General features: G+C 42.9%; 1 protein-coding gene across 9 annotated transcripts in view; it reads left to right on the forward strand.

The window, feature by feature from the left end:
* LOC115401126 (muscleblind-like protein 1) overlaps window positions 1–17,968 on the forward strand; it is an 85,636-nt gene that overhangs the window by 63,274 nt on the left and 4,394 nt on the right. For 4 of the 9 annotated variants that reach the window (XM_030109309.1, XM_030109306.1, XM_030109307.1 and 1 more), the window contains exons 3-10: window positions 2,694–2,864; window positions 9,263–9,484; window positions 12,471–12,710; window positions 14,066–14,119; window positions 15,010–15,160; window positions 16,727–16,762; window positions 17,472–17,563; window positions 17,860–17,933. In XM_030109309.1, coding sequence (XP_029965169.1) covers window positions 2,694–2,864; window positions 9,263–9,484; window positions 12,471–12,710; window positions 14,066–14,119; window positions 15,010–15,160; window positions 16,727–16,762; window positions 17,472–17,563; window positions 17,860–17,916 — 1,023 coding nt within the window. In that variant the 3' untranslated portion in view covers window positions 17,917–17,933. The remainder of the gene's footprint in view (window positions 1–2,693; window positions 2,865–9,262; window positions 9,485–12,470; window positions 12,711–14,065; window positions 14,120–15,009; window positions 15,161–16,726; window positions 16,763–17,471; window positions 17,564–17,859; window positions 17,934–17,968) is intronic. The other 5 variants (XM_030109310.1, XM_030109311.1, XM_030109312.1 and 2 more) reach the window with 5 other exon arrangements.

Below are 17,968 nucleotides of genomic sequence, written 5' to 3' on the forward strand. Positions count from 1 at the left end.
TTACTGTTTAAAACCATTAGAACTTTGATTCTTGTAAACTGAAACAGAGAACACCCTTAAAGTGTGCTCTGGGACTGAATGCTCTTCATTATCACATCTGATCACTCACACACGCAAGCACGCACAGTCTTGTATTTCTATCCTTGTGGGGACCGTCCATTGACTCCCATTCATGTCTAGCCCCTAACCCTGACCCTTACCCTAACCCTAACCCACACCACAACAAAGCCTAACCCTAAAGAAATGTTTTTGCACTTTTACTTTTTTCAGTAACAACAACATGGTCAAGAAAACACTGTTTCTCCTACTTAGGACCGGAAAAAGGTCCCCACAAGGCACGTCGTTCCACGTTTTGCTATCCTTGTGGGGACATTTGGCCCCGACAAGGATAGAAATACAAGAACGCTCATGCATACACACACACACACACACACACACACACACACACACACACACACACACACACACACACACACACAAATGGCTGCAGTTGACATGCTTGAGTCTAGTCACCCAGGGGGAATGTAGCCCGAAAATCAAGAGACATTAACCAATTAGCACTGATCAATAGTCACAGCCACACAGGGATGAGCCAGACTAGGAGCATTGTTAATGTGTGCCTCCAGGCCAGGCGGCAGGGTGGGAATACTACTGCCTGCTGCTCTCAGCCAATGAAAATGCTGGAGGAACTCTTGACATTCTGCTGCTTGCCAATGCAAAGTGCCTCTCCAGCTGTAGCTAGGCAGAACAGGCTGCTCGAGGAACCTAAAAAAAAAAAAAAGAAAGATAGAGGGAGAGATAGATGAAAGGAGGGAGAAAGCAGAGAAGTGAGAGGAATAAAAGCGGAGTAGGAGAGTCAATGTGTTAGGTTGTGAAAGCAGGTGTCATAGTGGACCACAGCGAGCAGCAGGTAATCTCACTGAGATAAGCAGTAGCATGACAGCCAACCTTTAATTCCCCATGGGAGGTGATACGCTGGAGTTTTCCCAGGGCTGGTGATCCCGTCCCACTGGAATAGATTTCATGTGGAGCAGTAATAGGAAGAGACGGGTTGTGGATGCATATTGATGTGGAAGATTGAAGTGAGAGAAGAAGAAAGAGCGAAGCCGACAAAGGATCCGGGATCGCACTCTTCTTCGCGTTCTGCATACGTACGAGAACATACGCAGATCACAGCGGCACCTCTGTGCTCACACTGCTCTGTATTCATGATGAAGAGAGCAAATATCAGCATGGTGCCCGGGACGTATGGAGGATTGAGGCGAAAGAAAGGGAACGGGGGAGAAAGAGGGAGTAAAAACAGGAAGGGAAGATATCTGAGATATTACACCTATCCGGGGGACTGTTCAGTGGAGCAGGCATTATGAGAGCGTAAATTACATTCTCTCCCTCTCCCTTTGGGTTGCCGGCTGCTGGACGAATATAATCACCCCCAGCAGCGGGTCCCCGCACTCTTACCCCGCCGTCTATAGACACTGGAGTGATATTAGCTGGTCACGTCGTGTGTATGTTTACTGTCACAGAAGTCTCCAATCATGTATTGATCCAGCATCAGTCCACCAGCACATTCTTTGCTGAAGTGATGTGAAATATTGACATTAAACTCATTTGTCTCAATTGGGAGGAGATCAATGGTGATTCTCGGGGCTTTGTGAAACATCCAGCAGCGGGCTGGCCGGCCTGAGAGGCGACGGCATGGAGCAGACTGGGGAGGTCTTGTAATTGATATTCCTGCATCAATCCTTCTTTCGGGGTTCAAACGGCTGCAGCGGCAGTTCAAATAGCTGCTGTTGCCTTTTCTTGGGTTTATTTTTCGTTGAAAGACAGATATGTGACCTTTTGAACCTGCGCTTTTTTTTATATTTGAAATGTAGGTCTTCTTCCCTGCACTGACAACGAAAAGAGGAAATACAGGAGCCTCTCAAAAAATACAGTGGAAACTTTTTCAATCCAAACAAAAACTTCCAAATATTTGACATTCATTATGTATAAACTATAATATTGAATATCTTTTTAAAACTTAATTCTTCATGATTTTATCTTGAACTTATGAAAAACAAAAACACGATATCTCTAAATATTCTTAAGATTTATAACTTTATTTTTTTAACCAGAAGCTGTTTTTTTTTCAGATGTTTCTGTATTAATGAACAATCCTGTCAGTTGAGTTGCTCCTTTCTTTGTTGTTGGTGCCAAGAAACTGTACAGGGCTGCACACTAATAAACAGTCCAATAAGAGTTTGCTGTAATAATCACTTTCCTCTTTGCTGAGACCCTGTAATATTGTCTTTGTCTAGCTTCTGCTGCACAACTCCAGATCGACAACTAATCCTCTCTATCTTTGAACTTGGAACTGATTCGTCCGACTGAGAGACCTTGAGAAAATAGCTATGGCAGCGAATGCATACCTCAGGTCCTAAAATAGAAAAGAAAAGAAAAAAAAAAAAAAGAAGAAGCAGAACTGATCAGCCTTCCTCGTGATAAACCGCGTGGCAGGTCCAGATGTGGGGGATGTTAGGTCAACGCCTGCTAAATGAGAGGGCAGCAACTTGAGTCAAGGCTCATTACTTCTTTACATTAGGCTGCAGTTAAACGAAACACCATTCTAATTCACCACTTTGTATGTCTCCATCCTCCTCTTCCCTCCCGCTTGCTTGTCTCCTCCCACCTTCCTCTTCCTCTCGCACCGCCAGGGCCGTTGTTCCAGAGAGAACTGTAAGTACTTGCATCCTCCTCCTCACCTAAAGACCCAGCTGGAAATCAATGGGAGGAACAACCTCATCCAACAAAAGAACATGGCCATGCTGGCCCAGCAAATGCAGCTCGCCAACGCCATGATGCCCGGCACACAGCTACAGCCCGTGGTGAGTGAATGTAAAGAACCATCAAGCCAATGCCAAAAGACTGATGACTGCACATGCACAAATCTTCATTTACTTACACTACAGATTTAATTTTGGATTTAAGTATAATTTAACAATATTTGTGAGTCTAAATATTCTGTACTTTTTTCAAACAGAATTAAGGTTTATTTATTTACATTTAATCAAATCTATTTGAGAGTCACTATATTTCCACATCTCAATTATCATCAGTATAGCACAAATAAAAAAGGAAGCTATAATATGTACAACATTTTTTTTTTTTAAATGGTGATGAGCAGTGGCTTCCATGTGCACGCTGATGTACATGCCACTCTTTTCTCGCATTGGCTTTCATGAATCAGGAATATTGACAGTAAGCTCCAGATCACCCAAAATACTGAGAAAAGATCATCCTAATACGTTGATGCAAGGTTAATGAAAACATTTCTGAAAACGTTTGCATTGTCTATGATTGTGTCTGTTTTTACTGTATCTGAAAATCTGAACATGTGGTATAAATGTTCATCTGATGTCCTGCTGTGACTGAGAAGAGAGACTTTATCTCAGCTGGCTCTCCACAACTTTAGTTTTAGCCAACTTTATTACTTTCTTACTTTATTACTGCCACAATGTAAAAGGAGAAAAAAAAAACCTGGAACAGGGCCTTCAAGGATAGCCACAACTTCTTTGCACAGATTTCACTTACTTTTCACTTGTTTCTGTCCCATCGCTAATCTCTCACCACTCACATCTACCTGGCTGACCTCATCTAGGGCAGAAAGACTCCATTTGATTGGCCAAATTATTGATAGGCCGACACATGAGAGCACAGAGCATGGGAACATAATCTAACAAGGTTTATTCAGCTTTTTATCACACGTATACAGCATGTATTGATGTCACAATAGGGACACAGTTGCAATAAATTGTGCAGCCATCAAGAAAACCTTAACAAGACACTTTATGAGATGTAAAACAGGAACTATGGAAAAGTGGCCATTGGCTTGATTTTAAAGGTTTTCTCCCTTTTGTCTGATTGTAAAAGTGAGTGTCTGGATTCATTGTAATGGTTCAGCAAATCTCACACCAGAGAGCAGGTCTGCTGCCTTTCTAACAAAAAGAAAAGAAAAGAACTGAGAAAACCAAGGGGCGGCTATAGGAAATTAAGGGATTCCCAACCATTGCTTCTATATGTGTCCAATCCAAGACAATACTGAGTATGATTGCATGACACTCGTTAGCCAATCACAGCAGTCAAATCAGTCCTGTGGTCAATTTGAGAAACATTTTTAGAAAATTAAATAGAAATGCACAGATACAAGGATCCATTTTTTTTCTTAGTGGAATCTTTCTTTCTTTCACCTCTTAAAGGTTGTATAGAGGATTTTGCATGGAGAGAGAAATCCAGTGACAGTTAGTCCCTTTTGAAATGCTGCGCATGCGTGACCCACACCCCCTCCTCCCCTGCTCTCTCCGGAGGAACGCCTCCACCTTACGCAGAAAGTAGCATGGAGCAACTTAGCATCATAGCGCTAACACATAGCTACCAACGTGTCCTTTTGAACAACACAAAACACAGCAAATATGAGTAAAATCCTGCACTTGCGCCAAATCCTGTCCCTGAGCCGTCCCTGGTCTCTGGTGGATCAGAGGAGGACGGGGAGGTTTGTGTGGAGCTGCAGGAATGGAGCAGACGCTCGGAGCTCACAGCTGGTCTGTGTGTGGCTACAGCATGGAGGCGTAAACAAACCCACCCCCTCCTCCTCTCACTCTCCGGACTTTTTCATACGAGTCTTGTTTTAAGATTAAAACATACATTTTCGCCAAATGGCAGCACGTTGCAGCTATGATTAAGAAAAATTGTCTCAAGTCTTCAGGTGAAAAGGTGTTGATAGCGGCAGCAGAGTCTAGCAGGGGTGGAGCGCGTGGGGGAGGGGGGTACGAAAAGGGCGTAGGAGCATGACAGTTATGCTACAAATGTAGAGAGGTTGATTGACACGTTAGAAAACCAATAGATAACGAGGCTACCTCGTTATTGATTGGCTAAAGTAATGTTGGTTTTACAACGTCCAGAGTTGATGAATGTTTATTTTCTTTTTTTTGATCACGATAAAAACAAGGCTGCTACAGCTTAATAACCCCATTTTTCAGCTTTAATTCATTTTTGTTAGTAATAAAGATCTTCTATACAACCTTTAATGAAATTAATTCAGTATTATGTGATGAATAAATTTCAGTTCTGACACACTGTCGTCAAATTGTGATCTACTATACTATACTATACTCATTAGAAAAACCACAGGTCAATGCAGCCAACTGGACCAAACACATAGCTCTATGACTCCACTGCATGCTCCACGGATCTTCAAGGTGATCACCAGAGTCCCAGCTACCCGGTCCAAATGAATCCTCCCGTGTCCGGTCCATTAGACCTTGCTGGGTCGGTGAGACCTGCCAGTCGGGCTTCGAGTGATTTCTTTGTCTCTCCCCTGGTCCCTTGATGTCTGACTGAGTGAGAGCGGCGGAGTGAAGTCGTCTCACGCTCTTCCAAAGAGTTTGAGATGCTCCACGCTTGGAGTCACACACGCGCGTCCACACTTCACTGATGGCTTATCATTCTTATCTGGGACAGAGGGGCTCAGCAGAGAGGCCCATTGAGAGCAGCTGAGAAACCATGAAAGGGTTTAGAGAAGCGATAGATCTCCCTGGGACTGTAAAGATCCCCCCTTTCTGTTTGTGTCATGGGGAGAGGGAAAGTCAGGCAAAAGAGAGGAAGAGGAAGACAGGCTGACAGAGAAGGACACAGGAGAAGAAAGGGAGAACCGAACGTGCCGGGAAGAGATAAATGGACAGGGTAAAGACAGGTAGAGAAAGTGAAGGAGATAGGACGACAGCAGTAAAGAGAGATGGCTTCAGACCTGCGCTACAAAGTAAAGTCAAGAAAACAGACCACGTTTTGTGCAGAAGGAACAAAGGGTGAGGCTTTCCAGGAATCAGAGGCACTTCCTTTTCCTTTCCCCTGTGTCTGGAGCCTACTTTCTGCCCTCATATTTGGCAAATCTACTTTTTATATCCACAGCTGTCACTCCTAAATTACTTTGGGGAGAAGAAGTGCTTTAATTTTACACACGAAACTGTGAAGCCATTAGAGTCTGTTACGTCAGGACGTGAAAGCTGACGGTCATGATGCATTTTATTAGAGAGCCAACGTCAGCAGACCGTCGACATTACAGTTATATCTGTTTCACTCTCTCACCAGTCCTCTTCGTCATGACGGAAGCATTCTTCAGAGAACATTCATGGTTTGAGTTGTTGCTTTGTTTGAGGAGCAGATATTTGAACTGTAGACATGTTTTGCAGCTGTTTTAGCTGAATCTGAAGCTGTAGATCAGATTCCAAGTGGCTGCGACAAGCAAAATGCGTTTCATGTAACAGATGTAGATATAAAACAGAGCCAACTAATGCGTCGCTAAAAAGGTTATTTAATTTTTATTTTCACCATAAATATTCTGATTGAATGCTGTTCGAAACCATACACATAGTTTTAACATTAATTTATTTGCTTGTTAATTTTTGCATATTGAGTTGTTATTTGTTGTCTTATATTAGCAATGTTTTTTTTTCCCCCATAATAGTTATGATGAAACATTTACAAGTCTTACAAAATAATCTAATTAACAGAATGTCTAGAAGCTGGAGTCATGAAAAATGTGGTAATGTGTTCCTGGGTAAGCAAACCACACAATTCAGTCATCCGAGCGTCTTGTCTGCAGCTAATCTAACACAAAAGCATGAAACCAGTGATGTCTAGTGGAACAGTGTTGCAATGACTGAACCTCTACCAAGTGGAACACTGCTTAAACTATGGCTGTGTCACGATATCCTACTCCCCAGACAGCTACGGCTAACATAGATGTATCAAGAAGGCATTGATGAAGTGAAAAATAAAAGGAGGTTTTGTTTTAAATGGCTGTTTGTTAGGTCTTTGATTCACTTAAAAGCATGTTCATGGCTGGATTGTTCCGCTGGTAAACAGTCGCGCAAGCAAGAAACTTGGTTTATAAAGCATCTTAAAAATACCACAGTGAACCAAAGTGCTGTACAAAAAGAATAATGCACAGTTTTCTTAAAATAGATAAAAGATGCAGAGAACGCATGCCGCAAATGCAGTCAAAATGATAAAAAAGATAAAAAATATGGGTAATTTAAAACGCATTATAAAGATTAGTGAAACTGTGTAGAAAAGAAAACCAGCAGCTCACATGGTGTCGAAGGCCAAAGAGAAAAAGGTGGGTTATTCATAGAGAAATTACTTTCAATTTTTCCTGGGAAGGCTGTGATTTGGCTTACTACTATTGCAAAAAAGAAAAAAAAAAAGCATTAAATAAAATAGTGGCAAAATAAAATAGCTGTTAAAAACAAAACAGCCTCTGCTCTGCAGCACACAGGAGGTAGGCATTGAGATGTTTTTTTTTCTTCTGTCCCTACTGTGTAAACATCCTCGGTTTAGCACAACCCACACACTCGATTTAACAGTTTATAACCTATTGCAAATTATAAGTATAATCTGCAAAGTCATATCAGCGCTGGGAGTGATTCAGAGCAAACAGAGGAGACGTTCCAAAAAAGGCCATCAGCAAGGTCACAACATCTTTGCAGGATGAGTTCACCGCATTGTTCAGACCTCACGACTGAATGTTTTTCAATGACATCATGCGTTTCCCCGTCCAACCTTGAGGAGTGAATGTTTCAGACTAAGACAGTTGCTTTTTCACAGCACCTTGCGATAGCACATCGTTCTCCAGACATTCCGGAGGGCCGCCCTGAATGAATTAGAGAGTCCGCACCATTATTCCTGTTTTCTGAGTCATCCCACAGCGGTGAGGAGTGTTGAGGAGGAATGTAGATGTCCCGCCCTGACTGCCACTGCTCTATTACTCACTGCTTCCTGCTGGCAGGGGCTCAAGAGACAATCCTCAGACTGGAGCTGAGGTCAGGAACGTGCAGGGAAAACTGGCAGTGCTCTAAGTCAGCCAGCATCCTCCTCAGCATCCCTCTTCGAGAAGGGCAGCGGAGGTGGTATCAAGGATGTTTCCTTCCATACCCTGCAAAATGTCATACAGCACAGCCCCTCTCCTTCCTTACATGCACACGCAGCTTGATATCCCTCATTATTCTTACTGCTATCCAGGGTGTGATTTGTGATAAAAGAAGAATTGGAGATTTTTTTTTCCACAGTATGTGGGATGATCTGTGTTTCAGGTGCAGCGGTCGCAGACTTGCATCGGCTTTCGCTTTCAAAGGAAAAGCTTTAAAAGCTGTTTTCACACTGACCAGCCAAGCCACTAATTTTAACCCTGCTTGGCGGGTGGGGGATTCCTCTGAATGGGTTCAATCTGCATGGAAAAAGGGGGTCAGTCACCCCATGTGGTGTCAGGACTGGGCTCTGATTGGCAGCCGTACAGAAAGCAAATGCAGTGATCCGACTCAATCACACTGTAAAGCATCACTGTAATTATTCAATCATGTCAATAAGTCAAGATCAAGGACGAGGTAGATTGTGTTGAAAAGTCGACAAGAATAGTATCGACCTTTGTTTACCCTGCTGTGTTTTGTTGCCCTGGGGATGATTTCACTAACATGAAGACGTCAAAATTTCTGCGCCGGTCAGACGCCGACTTGTGATTTGAACCCTGCCGTTAATGTGAGTTTTGTCAAATGCAGATGCATCACAGAACCCGGCCCTTTTCAGGAATTTGCTCAGCAAGTCCGTTTCAGTGTTTGCAGTCATTTGTCAAAGGATGTACTTCATTGTTGATGAATCAACTGCTGACAAAGATATTTCATTTTGGAAATATATGAAATCTGGCATTCAACTAAGATGAAAAGACATTCGTTGCTGTAGAAGTAGTTTGTTTTGTTTTTTCAGTACTTTTCAGAGGACTTGCACTTCATCCTTCCTGTGTTAAAAAAAAAAATAATTCAGCAGAAGTGAGGAAGTGTAGACAGAAGGGTTGTACATCCCTCCCAGCCTCCCCGGCAGGTCGCACTCGGCTGCTGTCTCTGTGAGCTGCATCGCACCATGTGATCAGATTGAGTTGGTGACTCTCAGCCGTCTCTGTGTGTTAGTGGAAACAGCATTTATGAAAGAATTCCTCATTTTTCTTCAGATATGAGTCCATCTGCACACACACAAACACACACACACACACACACACACACACACACACACACACAGCCACCATTCTCATCAAACTTTGCTGTTTTTACAAACTGTAATTTGAACAAAAGTGCTTTGTGAGTTAAATCTATAACTTTTTTTGGGGGGGGGATTGTGACAGAGAGGTAATTTTGTCATATTTAACTAACCCTCTCTTTTCCGTTGCATGTTCCCACAGCCCATGTTTTCAGTCACACCCAGCCTTGCAACGAATGCCAACGCCGCTGCGGCGGCGGCGGCTGCTGCGTTTAACCCCTACCTTGGCCCCGTGTCGCCCGGCCTGATGCCCGCTGACATCTTGCCCAGTGCCCCGGTACTGGTCACCAGCAACCCCAGCGTCCCCGTCCCTGCTGCTGCCGCCGCCGCTGCACAGAAGCTCATGAGGACGGACAGACTGGAGGTGAGGAGCCCATACATCCACACACAGAGGAGCAGGGATAAAGGCAGAATGTATGACCAGACAGACACATTCATACATCGATGATCACACAGATGGGAGGATTAGCATAATTCTTTTGTCACTTCCATATCAGTAGCAGATTAAATGACAGATTAACAAAACTCTAGTAAATGCAGCACCAGGCAGGAACTTTTATTTCCCTGCCATGCGGACAGATTGGGCTTTGAAATATGGGCTGTGCCTATTGGAATATTAAAGCTACGTCTTAGAATGTCTTTCTCCAACACTTTGTGTTTGTAGACTTTAATTATGTATCTGGTACACAGATTCTGTTACATCCCATTACCATAATACAGTCATTACGCAGACTTAAGCAAAGAGAAAGAGACATTAATGAGAGCATCTCTCTGCAAACATTAATGTTGTCAGTCGCATTAACAAGCAGGAGGCAACATTGTTTGGCGAAGCTCCAAGTTATAGTTTACAAACGTGTCGTTTTCGGAAAAAATCTTTACATCTTCCGTGAAAGCAATTACTCATTTGAAATCTGATGAGCCCCCTCCCTCTGCCCGCGTTCATAAAATCATTAATTGGACAGCAAGTCAATCTCATCCATTATGTAGCTCCACCCGAGAAACACTCGCAGCAGAATAATGGGGAAATCGTTGGAGGCAGGCAGGAGGCGTGCAGGAACGTTTGGAAGGTTACATTTAAGACGTAATGTTGGGTAGCCGTGTAATGAATGGGGGCGAGACCGAGAGAGTCCGTAGTGGCAGTGAGCAAGTGGACGACACGCAGAGCGGGTCGACGGTTCAATGACAGGAACGAGGGATCGAGGCAGACGTAGGGAATCAATCTGCAGACCTGCTGTGCTCTCTGGACACAATTGGGAGGAAGATTAAAGAAAAATGTTGATTCGATTTCATAGCTGAAGGTAGGCTGTGGATAATTGGCACCAAAATGCGAGCAGAAGAAGAACATGGAGCTCTTGAACCAGATTGTGAAACCAGACGATCTCCTGGCGAGAGATTGATAGCATTCGGCACCGGAGTCTGGCTAATCAACAAAGGACATGAAATATTTATGAGCCAATTGCAATGATAATCAGCAATTATTCCCTTTTAAATATTCAAACCGAGCGGTCAGCTGTCTGTGGCGCTCAGGCCGCATGCACTGGTCAAGCTTTCTGATTGAGAGAATGGATTTCTCCGCCTCGTTTCTTCAAAACTGTGTTTCCTAAAAATATCTGAGAGGAAAAGGCCAGCCATCATTTTGTTTCAAGTGTCTGTCATTCAAAATAAACATAGCTGGAATTCTGTGGACCGACACACATTCCAGCGAGTGGATATGTTACAGATTGTTCGTTCGGGGCTGGGAGAAATTCCTATTTTAGAAGACAATCCTCCAGACTGCTTTCCTGAGAAAATATTTTCCAGTTGTCTCTTTCTCTTGTGGAGCTACAGCAACCGTTCAAATGCCTAAAATCATACGTCGCTTACCTTCAACTGTGGCGATGTAACCGGCCCGGAGGGACAGGGACCATGTGGACACAGAAATATGATTAACAGGCCCTTTATTTGTTCGCCAGACTAAGCACTTTCAACGATTTAACGTCTTCCAATGCATAATTAACCACTGTTGAAGGAAGCACACCGATCACACCTGGTGCTGAGAACATCACATTGCTACCATTTAGCCCTCTTTTTCTTTGCCAGTTTCTTTTTTGTTTTTTTCCCTATGCCAGCCACACTCTCCTCCTCCTCCCCAAAGACTCAGTCTCTCCTCTCGATCCCCAGCTCTCTGTCCTTTACTCTTTATTCATCAACCACGCTTACAATTTCCATCTCTCCCTTGTTTCCTCCCTCCCTTACCCGGCTCTCCAGCCTCTGCCTGACAACAAGCCAGTCTCTCTCTCTCTCTCTCTCTCTCTCTCTCTCTCTCTCTCTCTCTCTCTCTCTCTCTCTCTCTCTCCCTCTCTCCCTCTCTCCCCTTTTCTTTTTTATTAAAACCAGAAGCAGTTATAGTGATGGTCGCAGTGGTGGGAACTAATCAGTGTGCAGATGTAGATGTGCATTCATTTATAAATGTATTGGAGCGTGTGAGGGAGGAACACTGAAAAAAAGCAGGAATGTTCCTCGCTCACGCCGATGGGTGTCTGTGGACGATGAGCCGTCAGGGCAGGAGACAAAGAAGGCTTACTTTGTTGATGACGTTGCCGGTGGCCTTTTCTCTGGCGACCAGTTCACCACAAATCAAATCCTTTATGCAACGCATGCGGTGAGACCGGTGAACAGACGTGGTAAATGACTTGTTCTATCACAGCAACGCATAGATCAATACAACGCACCATGAAATTGCGTTTCATTTAGTAGAGGAAATGATTCTGAACACGATCCAGGCGGCTATTGCATGGCTCTGAGTGTCTAAATTTGCTTATGGGAAGAAAAAAACAAAAAACAAAAATGCTGCCTCATAATTCATATGTGCGCCCACTTTCAGTGGGTGTGTTTGTGTGTGTATGTCTGTGTCATTACGTGGGCTTGTGATTACGTCAGCTTCAGCCTCCCTTGAGAGTAACCAGCCTCTTTTTTTTTTTTTTTTTTTTTTTTTCCCATGAGCCCCATTGAGCCCTCACTTTCAGACTGAAGCAATGTGCTAACTGTTCGTGCTGGTGCTGCCACCTTCTGCTCCCCTCTTGGAAGGACAACAACACAGCTTATTTGAATAATGGATAAATGTGTGATTGATGAGTCGGTAAGCGTGCGAGCTGCTTAGTAATGAGCAGTAATGGGTTAACATGTCATTAAGATTGGTTGGCGCTGTCTGCTACAGTGACTTTCAAGCTCCAAAATTACCGAACAGATGGGTTACTTCATCACAAGTGAAGTAAAGTGAACAGAAACGCCGTCGTGTGTGGTTGATTTGAGCATTTCTGTATGTCTGTTAGGCTCCTAGCCCCATTCTCACTGTTGTGTCTGTGCCCCAGGTGTGCAGAGAATACCAGCGGGGTAACTGTACACGTGGGGAGAACGACTGTCGCTTTGCCCACCCAGCAGATAGCACTATGATTGACACCAACGACAACACAGTCACTGTGTGTATGGACTACATTAAGGGCCGCTGTTCGAGGGAGAAGTGCAAGTACTTTCACCCTCCAGCTCACCTGCAGGCCAAAATCAAAGCCGCCCAACACCAAGTTAACCAGGCTGCGGCTGCTGCAGCCATGGTAGGTATCTGTCTGCAGATCGTACCACTGAGGAATGAGGATATCTCAGGCTTTAGAACTACATTACTGTAGCTGTGTGTAGCTAGTGTAGCTATCAGCGATCAAATAAAATCAGATGAATGATTCGAGGGCCTGATCTCAGTTATAATGACATGATAATCAAACTGAAGCGTAGCATGTCAGACACTGTTTTCTAGTTTCTTATAGATAAATTTGTTTTGGCCGTACCTACTCATTATTCCAGCTCCCTTTAACTCAGGCTCAGTAAGACAGACACACAGAATCGGCGTTTGCTTTATTTGCAGCAGGCCATCATGCAAGTACTGTATGTGACTGAGCCTTCTGCTCCCCTTTCCCGCTCGCCCTTCTTTTGCTGCTTTGTTGGTGGTGAATTTGGCTGTGCACCTTCAGTGGGTGTGTAGACTATAGCGCTCCTTTTTGATCTTGTTTCTGCAGTGCGGTCATCACTTTTATTTAAATGGCGAGAAACTAATGTTCAGCCAGGCCTAGTACTGTAAAAGACACTGTAATCCAGAAGACAGTTGTTTGATATAATTTAACTTTGCCTTTAAATCATGACATAAAATTAAATTCATACTCTATTTCAGAAGTGGGGGCAGATGTGTTTGATCTTTTAATGTCATGTTATATTTCAGGGAATTAATTCAAATATGGAACTGAAGAAATTCTAGTTTTGAAAATGCATTATGAATCAATATCATTTTATCATTTTATACATGCAGTCTTTCAATAATACAATGGGGAGAGTATCTTCTTTGCTATAACTCCCTTTAACTTTAGTAACTTAATAGCAGTTATCACAGTCATAGTACTATAGTGAAATTAAGTTTTTGTTGAAAACTTTAAAAACACACTGTTAAGTTCTGTTAAAATATCCAGACGCAGGAAACAGCAGTTTCATCAGTTGTGTGACAGGAAGAGTCAAAACACGAGCAAAAGTCAGGATCAATTAACAGCTTGTTATAGAAAATTACACACGATTTGAATAATAGCATATAATTATTTATAGATTTTTGCAGTTATTTGCACCTGGTTAATCCTCCTTTCTTGTAAATCAACTAAATTTGCTTCTGGGAATAATTAGTGTTAAGGGCCATAACTCTTTTCAGTAACTCTATTGCCATTAATGTGCATGCCTTAGTCTTGTAATTGTTGTATATTGCATTCCAATGATTTGTTTTTTTATGTTTGTTTGTTTTTTTGTTTGTTTTTTTTCTCACCAACCCACACTGCACTGCTGCCCCCCATGATGCACCTCCGCTTGCTGGTTTATGTTAATGCGCTTGACCCCCATTGGCCCATTGCCATCATGTGCTCGCTGCCTGCTAATTAAGACTCAGTCGGCTGTCAAATCACTGAAGCGACCCCTCGACGCAACTTTTGACCTGGTACTATGACCTTTCACCTTTTAGCTTGGCATGTAGCTGTGGTGTGATAGATATACTTTTGAACTATGTATTTAATTAATTAACTAAACTGAGAGAAAAAAGTGGTGATGAACTGATTGCAACACGTAAGATTTGATACATTAAAATATTGAAATGTTTCTTTTTTTAATCTTGATTCAAAACATTGTTGACCTAAAAAAAAAAATGAAAAGCTCCTGATTTGGAAACCTTGACACACTTTTCAACGTCAGCTCATCACCTCAAGTGAATCTCTAAAGCAATTCATTGAGAGCATGAAGGTTACGATACTGTAGTGTCTAGTAGGATTTTGTAGTCTTTGCATGGTTTTGTCACCCATATTGCATGTGTAACTGTTGAACAGATGTCATGACAGTCTTAATGTGGCTTATAGTCTACTTTTTTCATGGAGCAGGCAGTGCAGCTTCTCCTAACTACATCATTTCTGTTGATGGTCCAGCGGCTTGTTTAAGTTCTCTTTACGGAGGGATCTAGTTGTACTGAAAAACATGGTTGAATGAAACTGCTTTATGAAATGTCCACTAATAACCTCATGACAGTGTTTAAAAGATTTTGACAGTAATTATGTTTTGGTCTCTAGCCAGATAGCTGTTTAGTTTTGCAGCCAGTACCAATACCCTGTCTTACTCTGAAGTAGTGCAGTCCACTGCATGTTTGTGTTTACTGTATGAAATCTTTATTCTCTAATGAAATTATTTCTTCTCTCTGTCCTGAATGTCACTGCTACCATCCTTTGATTTCCCACACTTCCATCCCCCCTCTCCTTTTTTGTTTTTTTTTTGTTTTTTTTTTGTTTTTTTTTTTGTTTTTTGTTTTTTGTTTTTGTTTTTTTGGTGTGGTCCCCTCATCAGGGGCTCCCTCCTGTCTTGCCTCCTTTACCAAAGAGACCTGCACTTGAAAAAACCAACGGTGCCACCACAATGTTCAATGCCGGCGTTTTCCAGTACCAACAGGCCCTGGCCAACATGCAGTTTCAGCAGCAGGCGGCCTTTATACCATCAGGTAAGTCTGTGTGTCTGTGGCACTTGGTTTATTGATAACTGATGTCTGATCACATGACTCTTATTTACCTGTTTTGTTTTGGAATCAGCTGTAAATGTCTGAACTTGTCACGTCGCTCCTGTTGACCTACACCTGCCTGATGCCACGTAGTCCCCCTTTTTTTCAGCACTTACGCAGCAAACTGCATTCAGATGGCAGCTTTCCATCAGAACCAGCATTACCCTCTCTAGAAAACTGAGCAACGGGAGCTCGTCTATCGGATCAGATCACACAGTTCAGCCTTCAGTCTCCGCCTGCTGCAGTGAGCTTTGGCCCAGTGACCCCTGTTTCCGTTTTACTGCTTTTCCATCACTGGACGACTTTTGATGGATGCTGATAGCTGCAGACTAAAAACACCTCACAAGAAATACTGTCTTGGAGATGCTCTTACCCAGTTTTCTCACATCACAATGCAGCTCTAGTAAATCTCACTCAGATCCTTCGGCTTTGAAATCGACATGCTCACTGTAACTCAGTGTATCCCACCCACGACAAAGAGACAATGAGCTTTTAACGTCACCAGTTGCCGGTCATAATATTATGGATGATTGGTGTTTGTATAAAGGCAGCATTGAGACAGGAAGGAGAAATGAAGGCAGGGAATATTTCTACAGTTTAACATAGACAGCCTGTGAGTATATAACCTTTTTTTTTTCCATAATACAAATGGTTCTGCAGTGTAATTGAGCTCCGCCTACCGGATGTTCAGAACAGCAAAGTGCTTTTAAACACAGAGAACCAGAAGAGCAGAAGGAGAGAGAACACCATTAGACTGATCTGATTAAGAAAATCTAATAGAAAGTCTAAAAATAGCAAAGAACAATACAGGAATATTTAAAATTGTACAGAGCAGTGAGCAGTGGAAATGATACCCTTGTATCATTAGGCTGTGTGTGTGTGTGTGTGTGTGTGTGTGTCTGTGTGTGTGCATGTATATGCTGTGCACAAACGCTCATATACAAACAGCCGAGTGGAGCCGCTCGCCTCTGGGCACTGCATAGTCATGTTACACTGCGCCCCATATTCTCATCTGACAGCCTAAGAATAACTCGCCATCGATTCCCTCCTGTGAGGAATTGAGATACCCAGATCCTCACATGTTCCAAACTGTTGGCCTGTCAGGTCACTGCGCCAAACTTCGAGGGTTTGGAAAATAGGCCGATCAAACTTTCCACAGTACAAACGGTGGCTGTAAGCTGCGGCAAGGAAAACTGGGCCACAGGCTGCGTTTCATTTACCTGCCCAGTAGTAAAATCAAAGCTAGATGATAAAGGAAGGACTTGCCAGGGAGTTTTTCTCTCTTGTTTGGTTGCAGCAGACTTGTGTTATTATTGAAGCCAGTCACAGCTGTTCAGATATTGTCCCTGTATTAAATCCAGCATGTCAAACATATCCAGATCACAGTTTGATCATCTCCTCATGAAATCTGTTAATGTCTGACTTTATAACACTTGTAATGGATTTTCTTGATTTCTTCTCCCCCTCCCCGTATTCACTCCACTTCCTATTGCAATGCATGATGGGCAGGCTCGATATTGTGCATGACACCTGCAACAAGTGTTGGTAGGTGCCAGATTTCCTTTACCAATTATTTCTGAGCCCATTTTAGTGTCTCACTTTCACTCAACTGACCACACAGCACAAGCAACATTCTCCATTTTGTCAATTTAGACATTGATATTTACTCAAACTGGCCACTGTAAATCTTTTTTAAACGCAGTCAGACACGTGACTGATGTTCTGTGGTTTATTACACTGTGCCATACATCTTTGAGGTTTGGAAAAGAAGCCGTTTTTCGCTCTGGTCTCTCTGTCACCTAATGCTTGTTGCAGATCAGAATCCCCTGCTTCATTATACTTCTGTATCAAGCTCTCTAACCTCTTGAGCACCTCATTATACTGTCTGGTTATGAATGCCACATAAACATGAGGATTAACATACAAGCAGACGGAGTGGTTGATGTAGTAGTACTCGCCACTGGAGGGTTCGTTCAGAGGATTTTTTTTGCAGTGGTAATTGGAGTGTTTTTGCCAGCAGTCATCCAATTTTTCATTTTTGTCGTCGTAGTACCAGTCACCTGTTTTGCACTTAACCTTCCTTCAAATTTGGTGCAATTTTGAGTCGATATGAACGGATTTGAAACCATTTTCAAAAATGGCATTCTCATGTTTATTAGCATTTTACGAGCAGACTTAAAAATGAAGTGTAAAGCATAAGATGAGGCTTCGTATCTGCCGTTGTTCAACTGCTTGTGTGATCTTTCCCTCCAAGTACCCATGATGCACGGTGCTTCTCCAGCCACTGTGTCTGCAGCCACCACATCTGCCACAAGTGTTCCCTTTGCAACAGCAACAGCCAATCAGGTTTGCTCCTCTGCCGCCTCCTTCCTCTCACCCTCCCTCACTCCTCGTACCAGCGCAGACTTTTCAGACTTTCTCTCAGTCTTATGATTTCAATGTGTCTCCTTAATGCAAAATGCATGAGAGGTGCGCAAGGCTCATCTCTGATCGTTGCTAGAGTTTTTTTTTTTTTTTAAATCTGTGATTATATACACACTCGCTTTGCTTCTCCTGTAACAACTGTGAAGTGCAGTTTGTCCTCATTTCAGCTGTCTGTTTATTTCTCCCCTCTTCTGTTTCTCTTTGCTCCCCTCAATCAGATTCCAATAATATCTGCAGACCATCTGACTAGTCACAAGTATGTGACCCAGATGTAGGAGTCTCAATCAGAACAGTATGTACCGCACCTCCATCCAGCATCTCACACAC

The sequence above is a fragment of the Salarias fasciatus genome, chromosome 14, assembly GCF_902148845.1.
Source record: "Salarias fasciatus chromosome 14, fSalaFa1.1, whole genome shotgun sequence".
NCBI lineage: Eukaryota > Metazoa > Chordata > Actinopteri > Blenniiformes > Blenniidae > Salarias > Salarias fasciatus.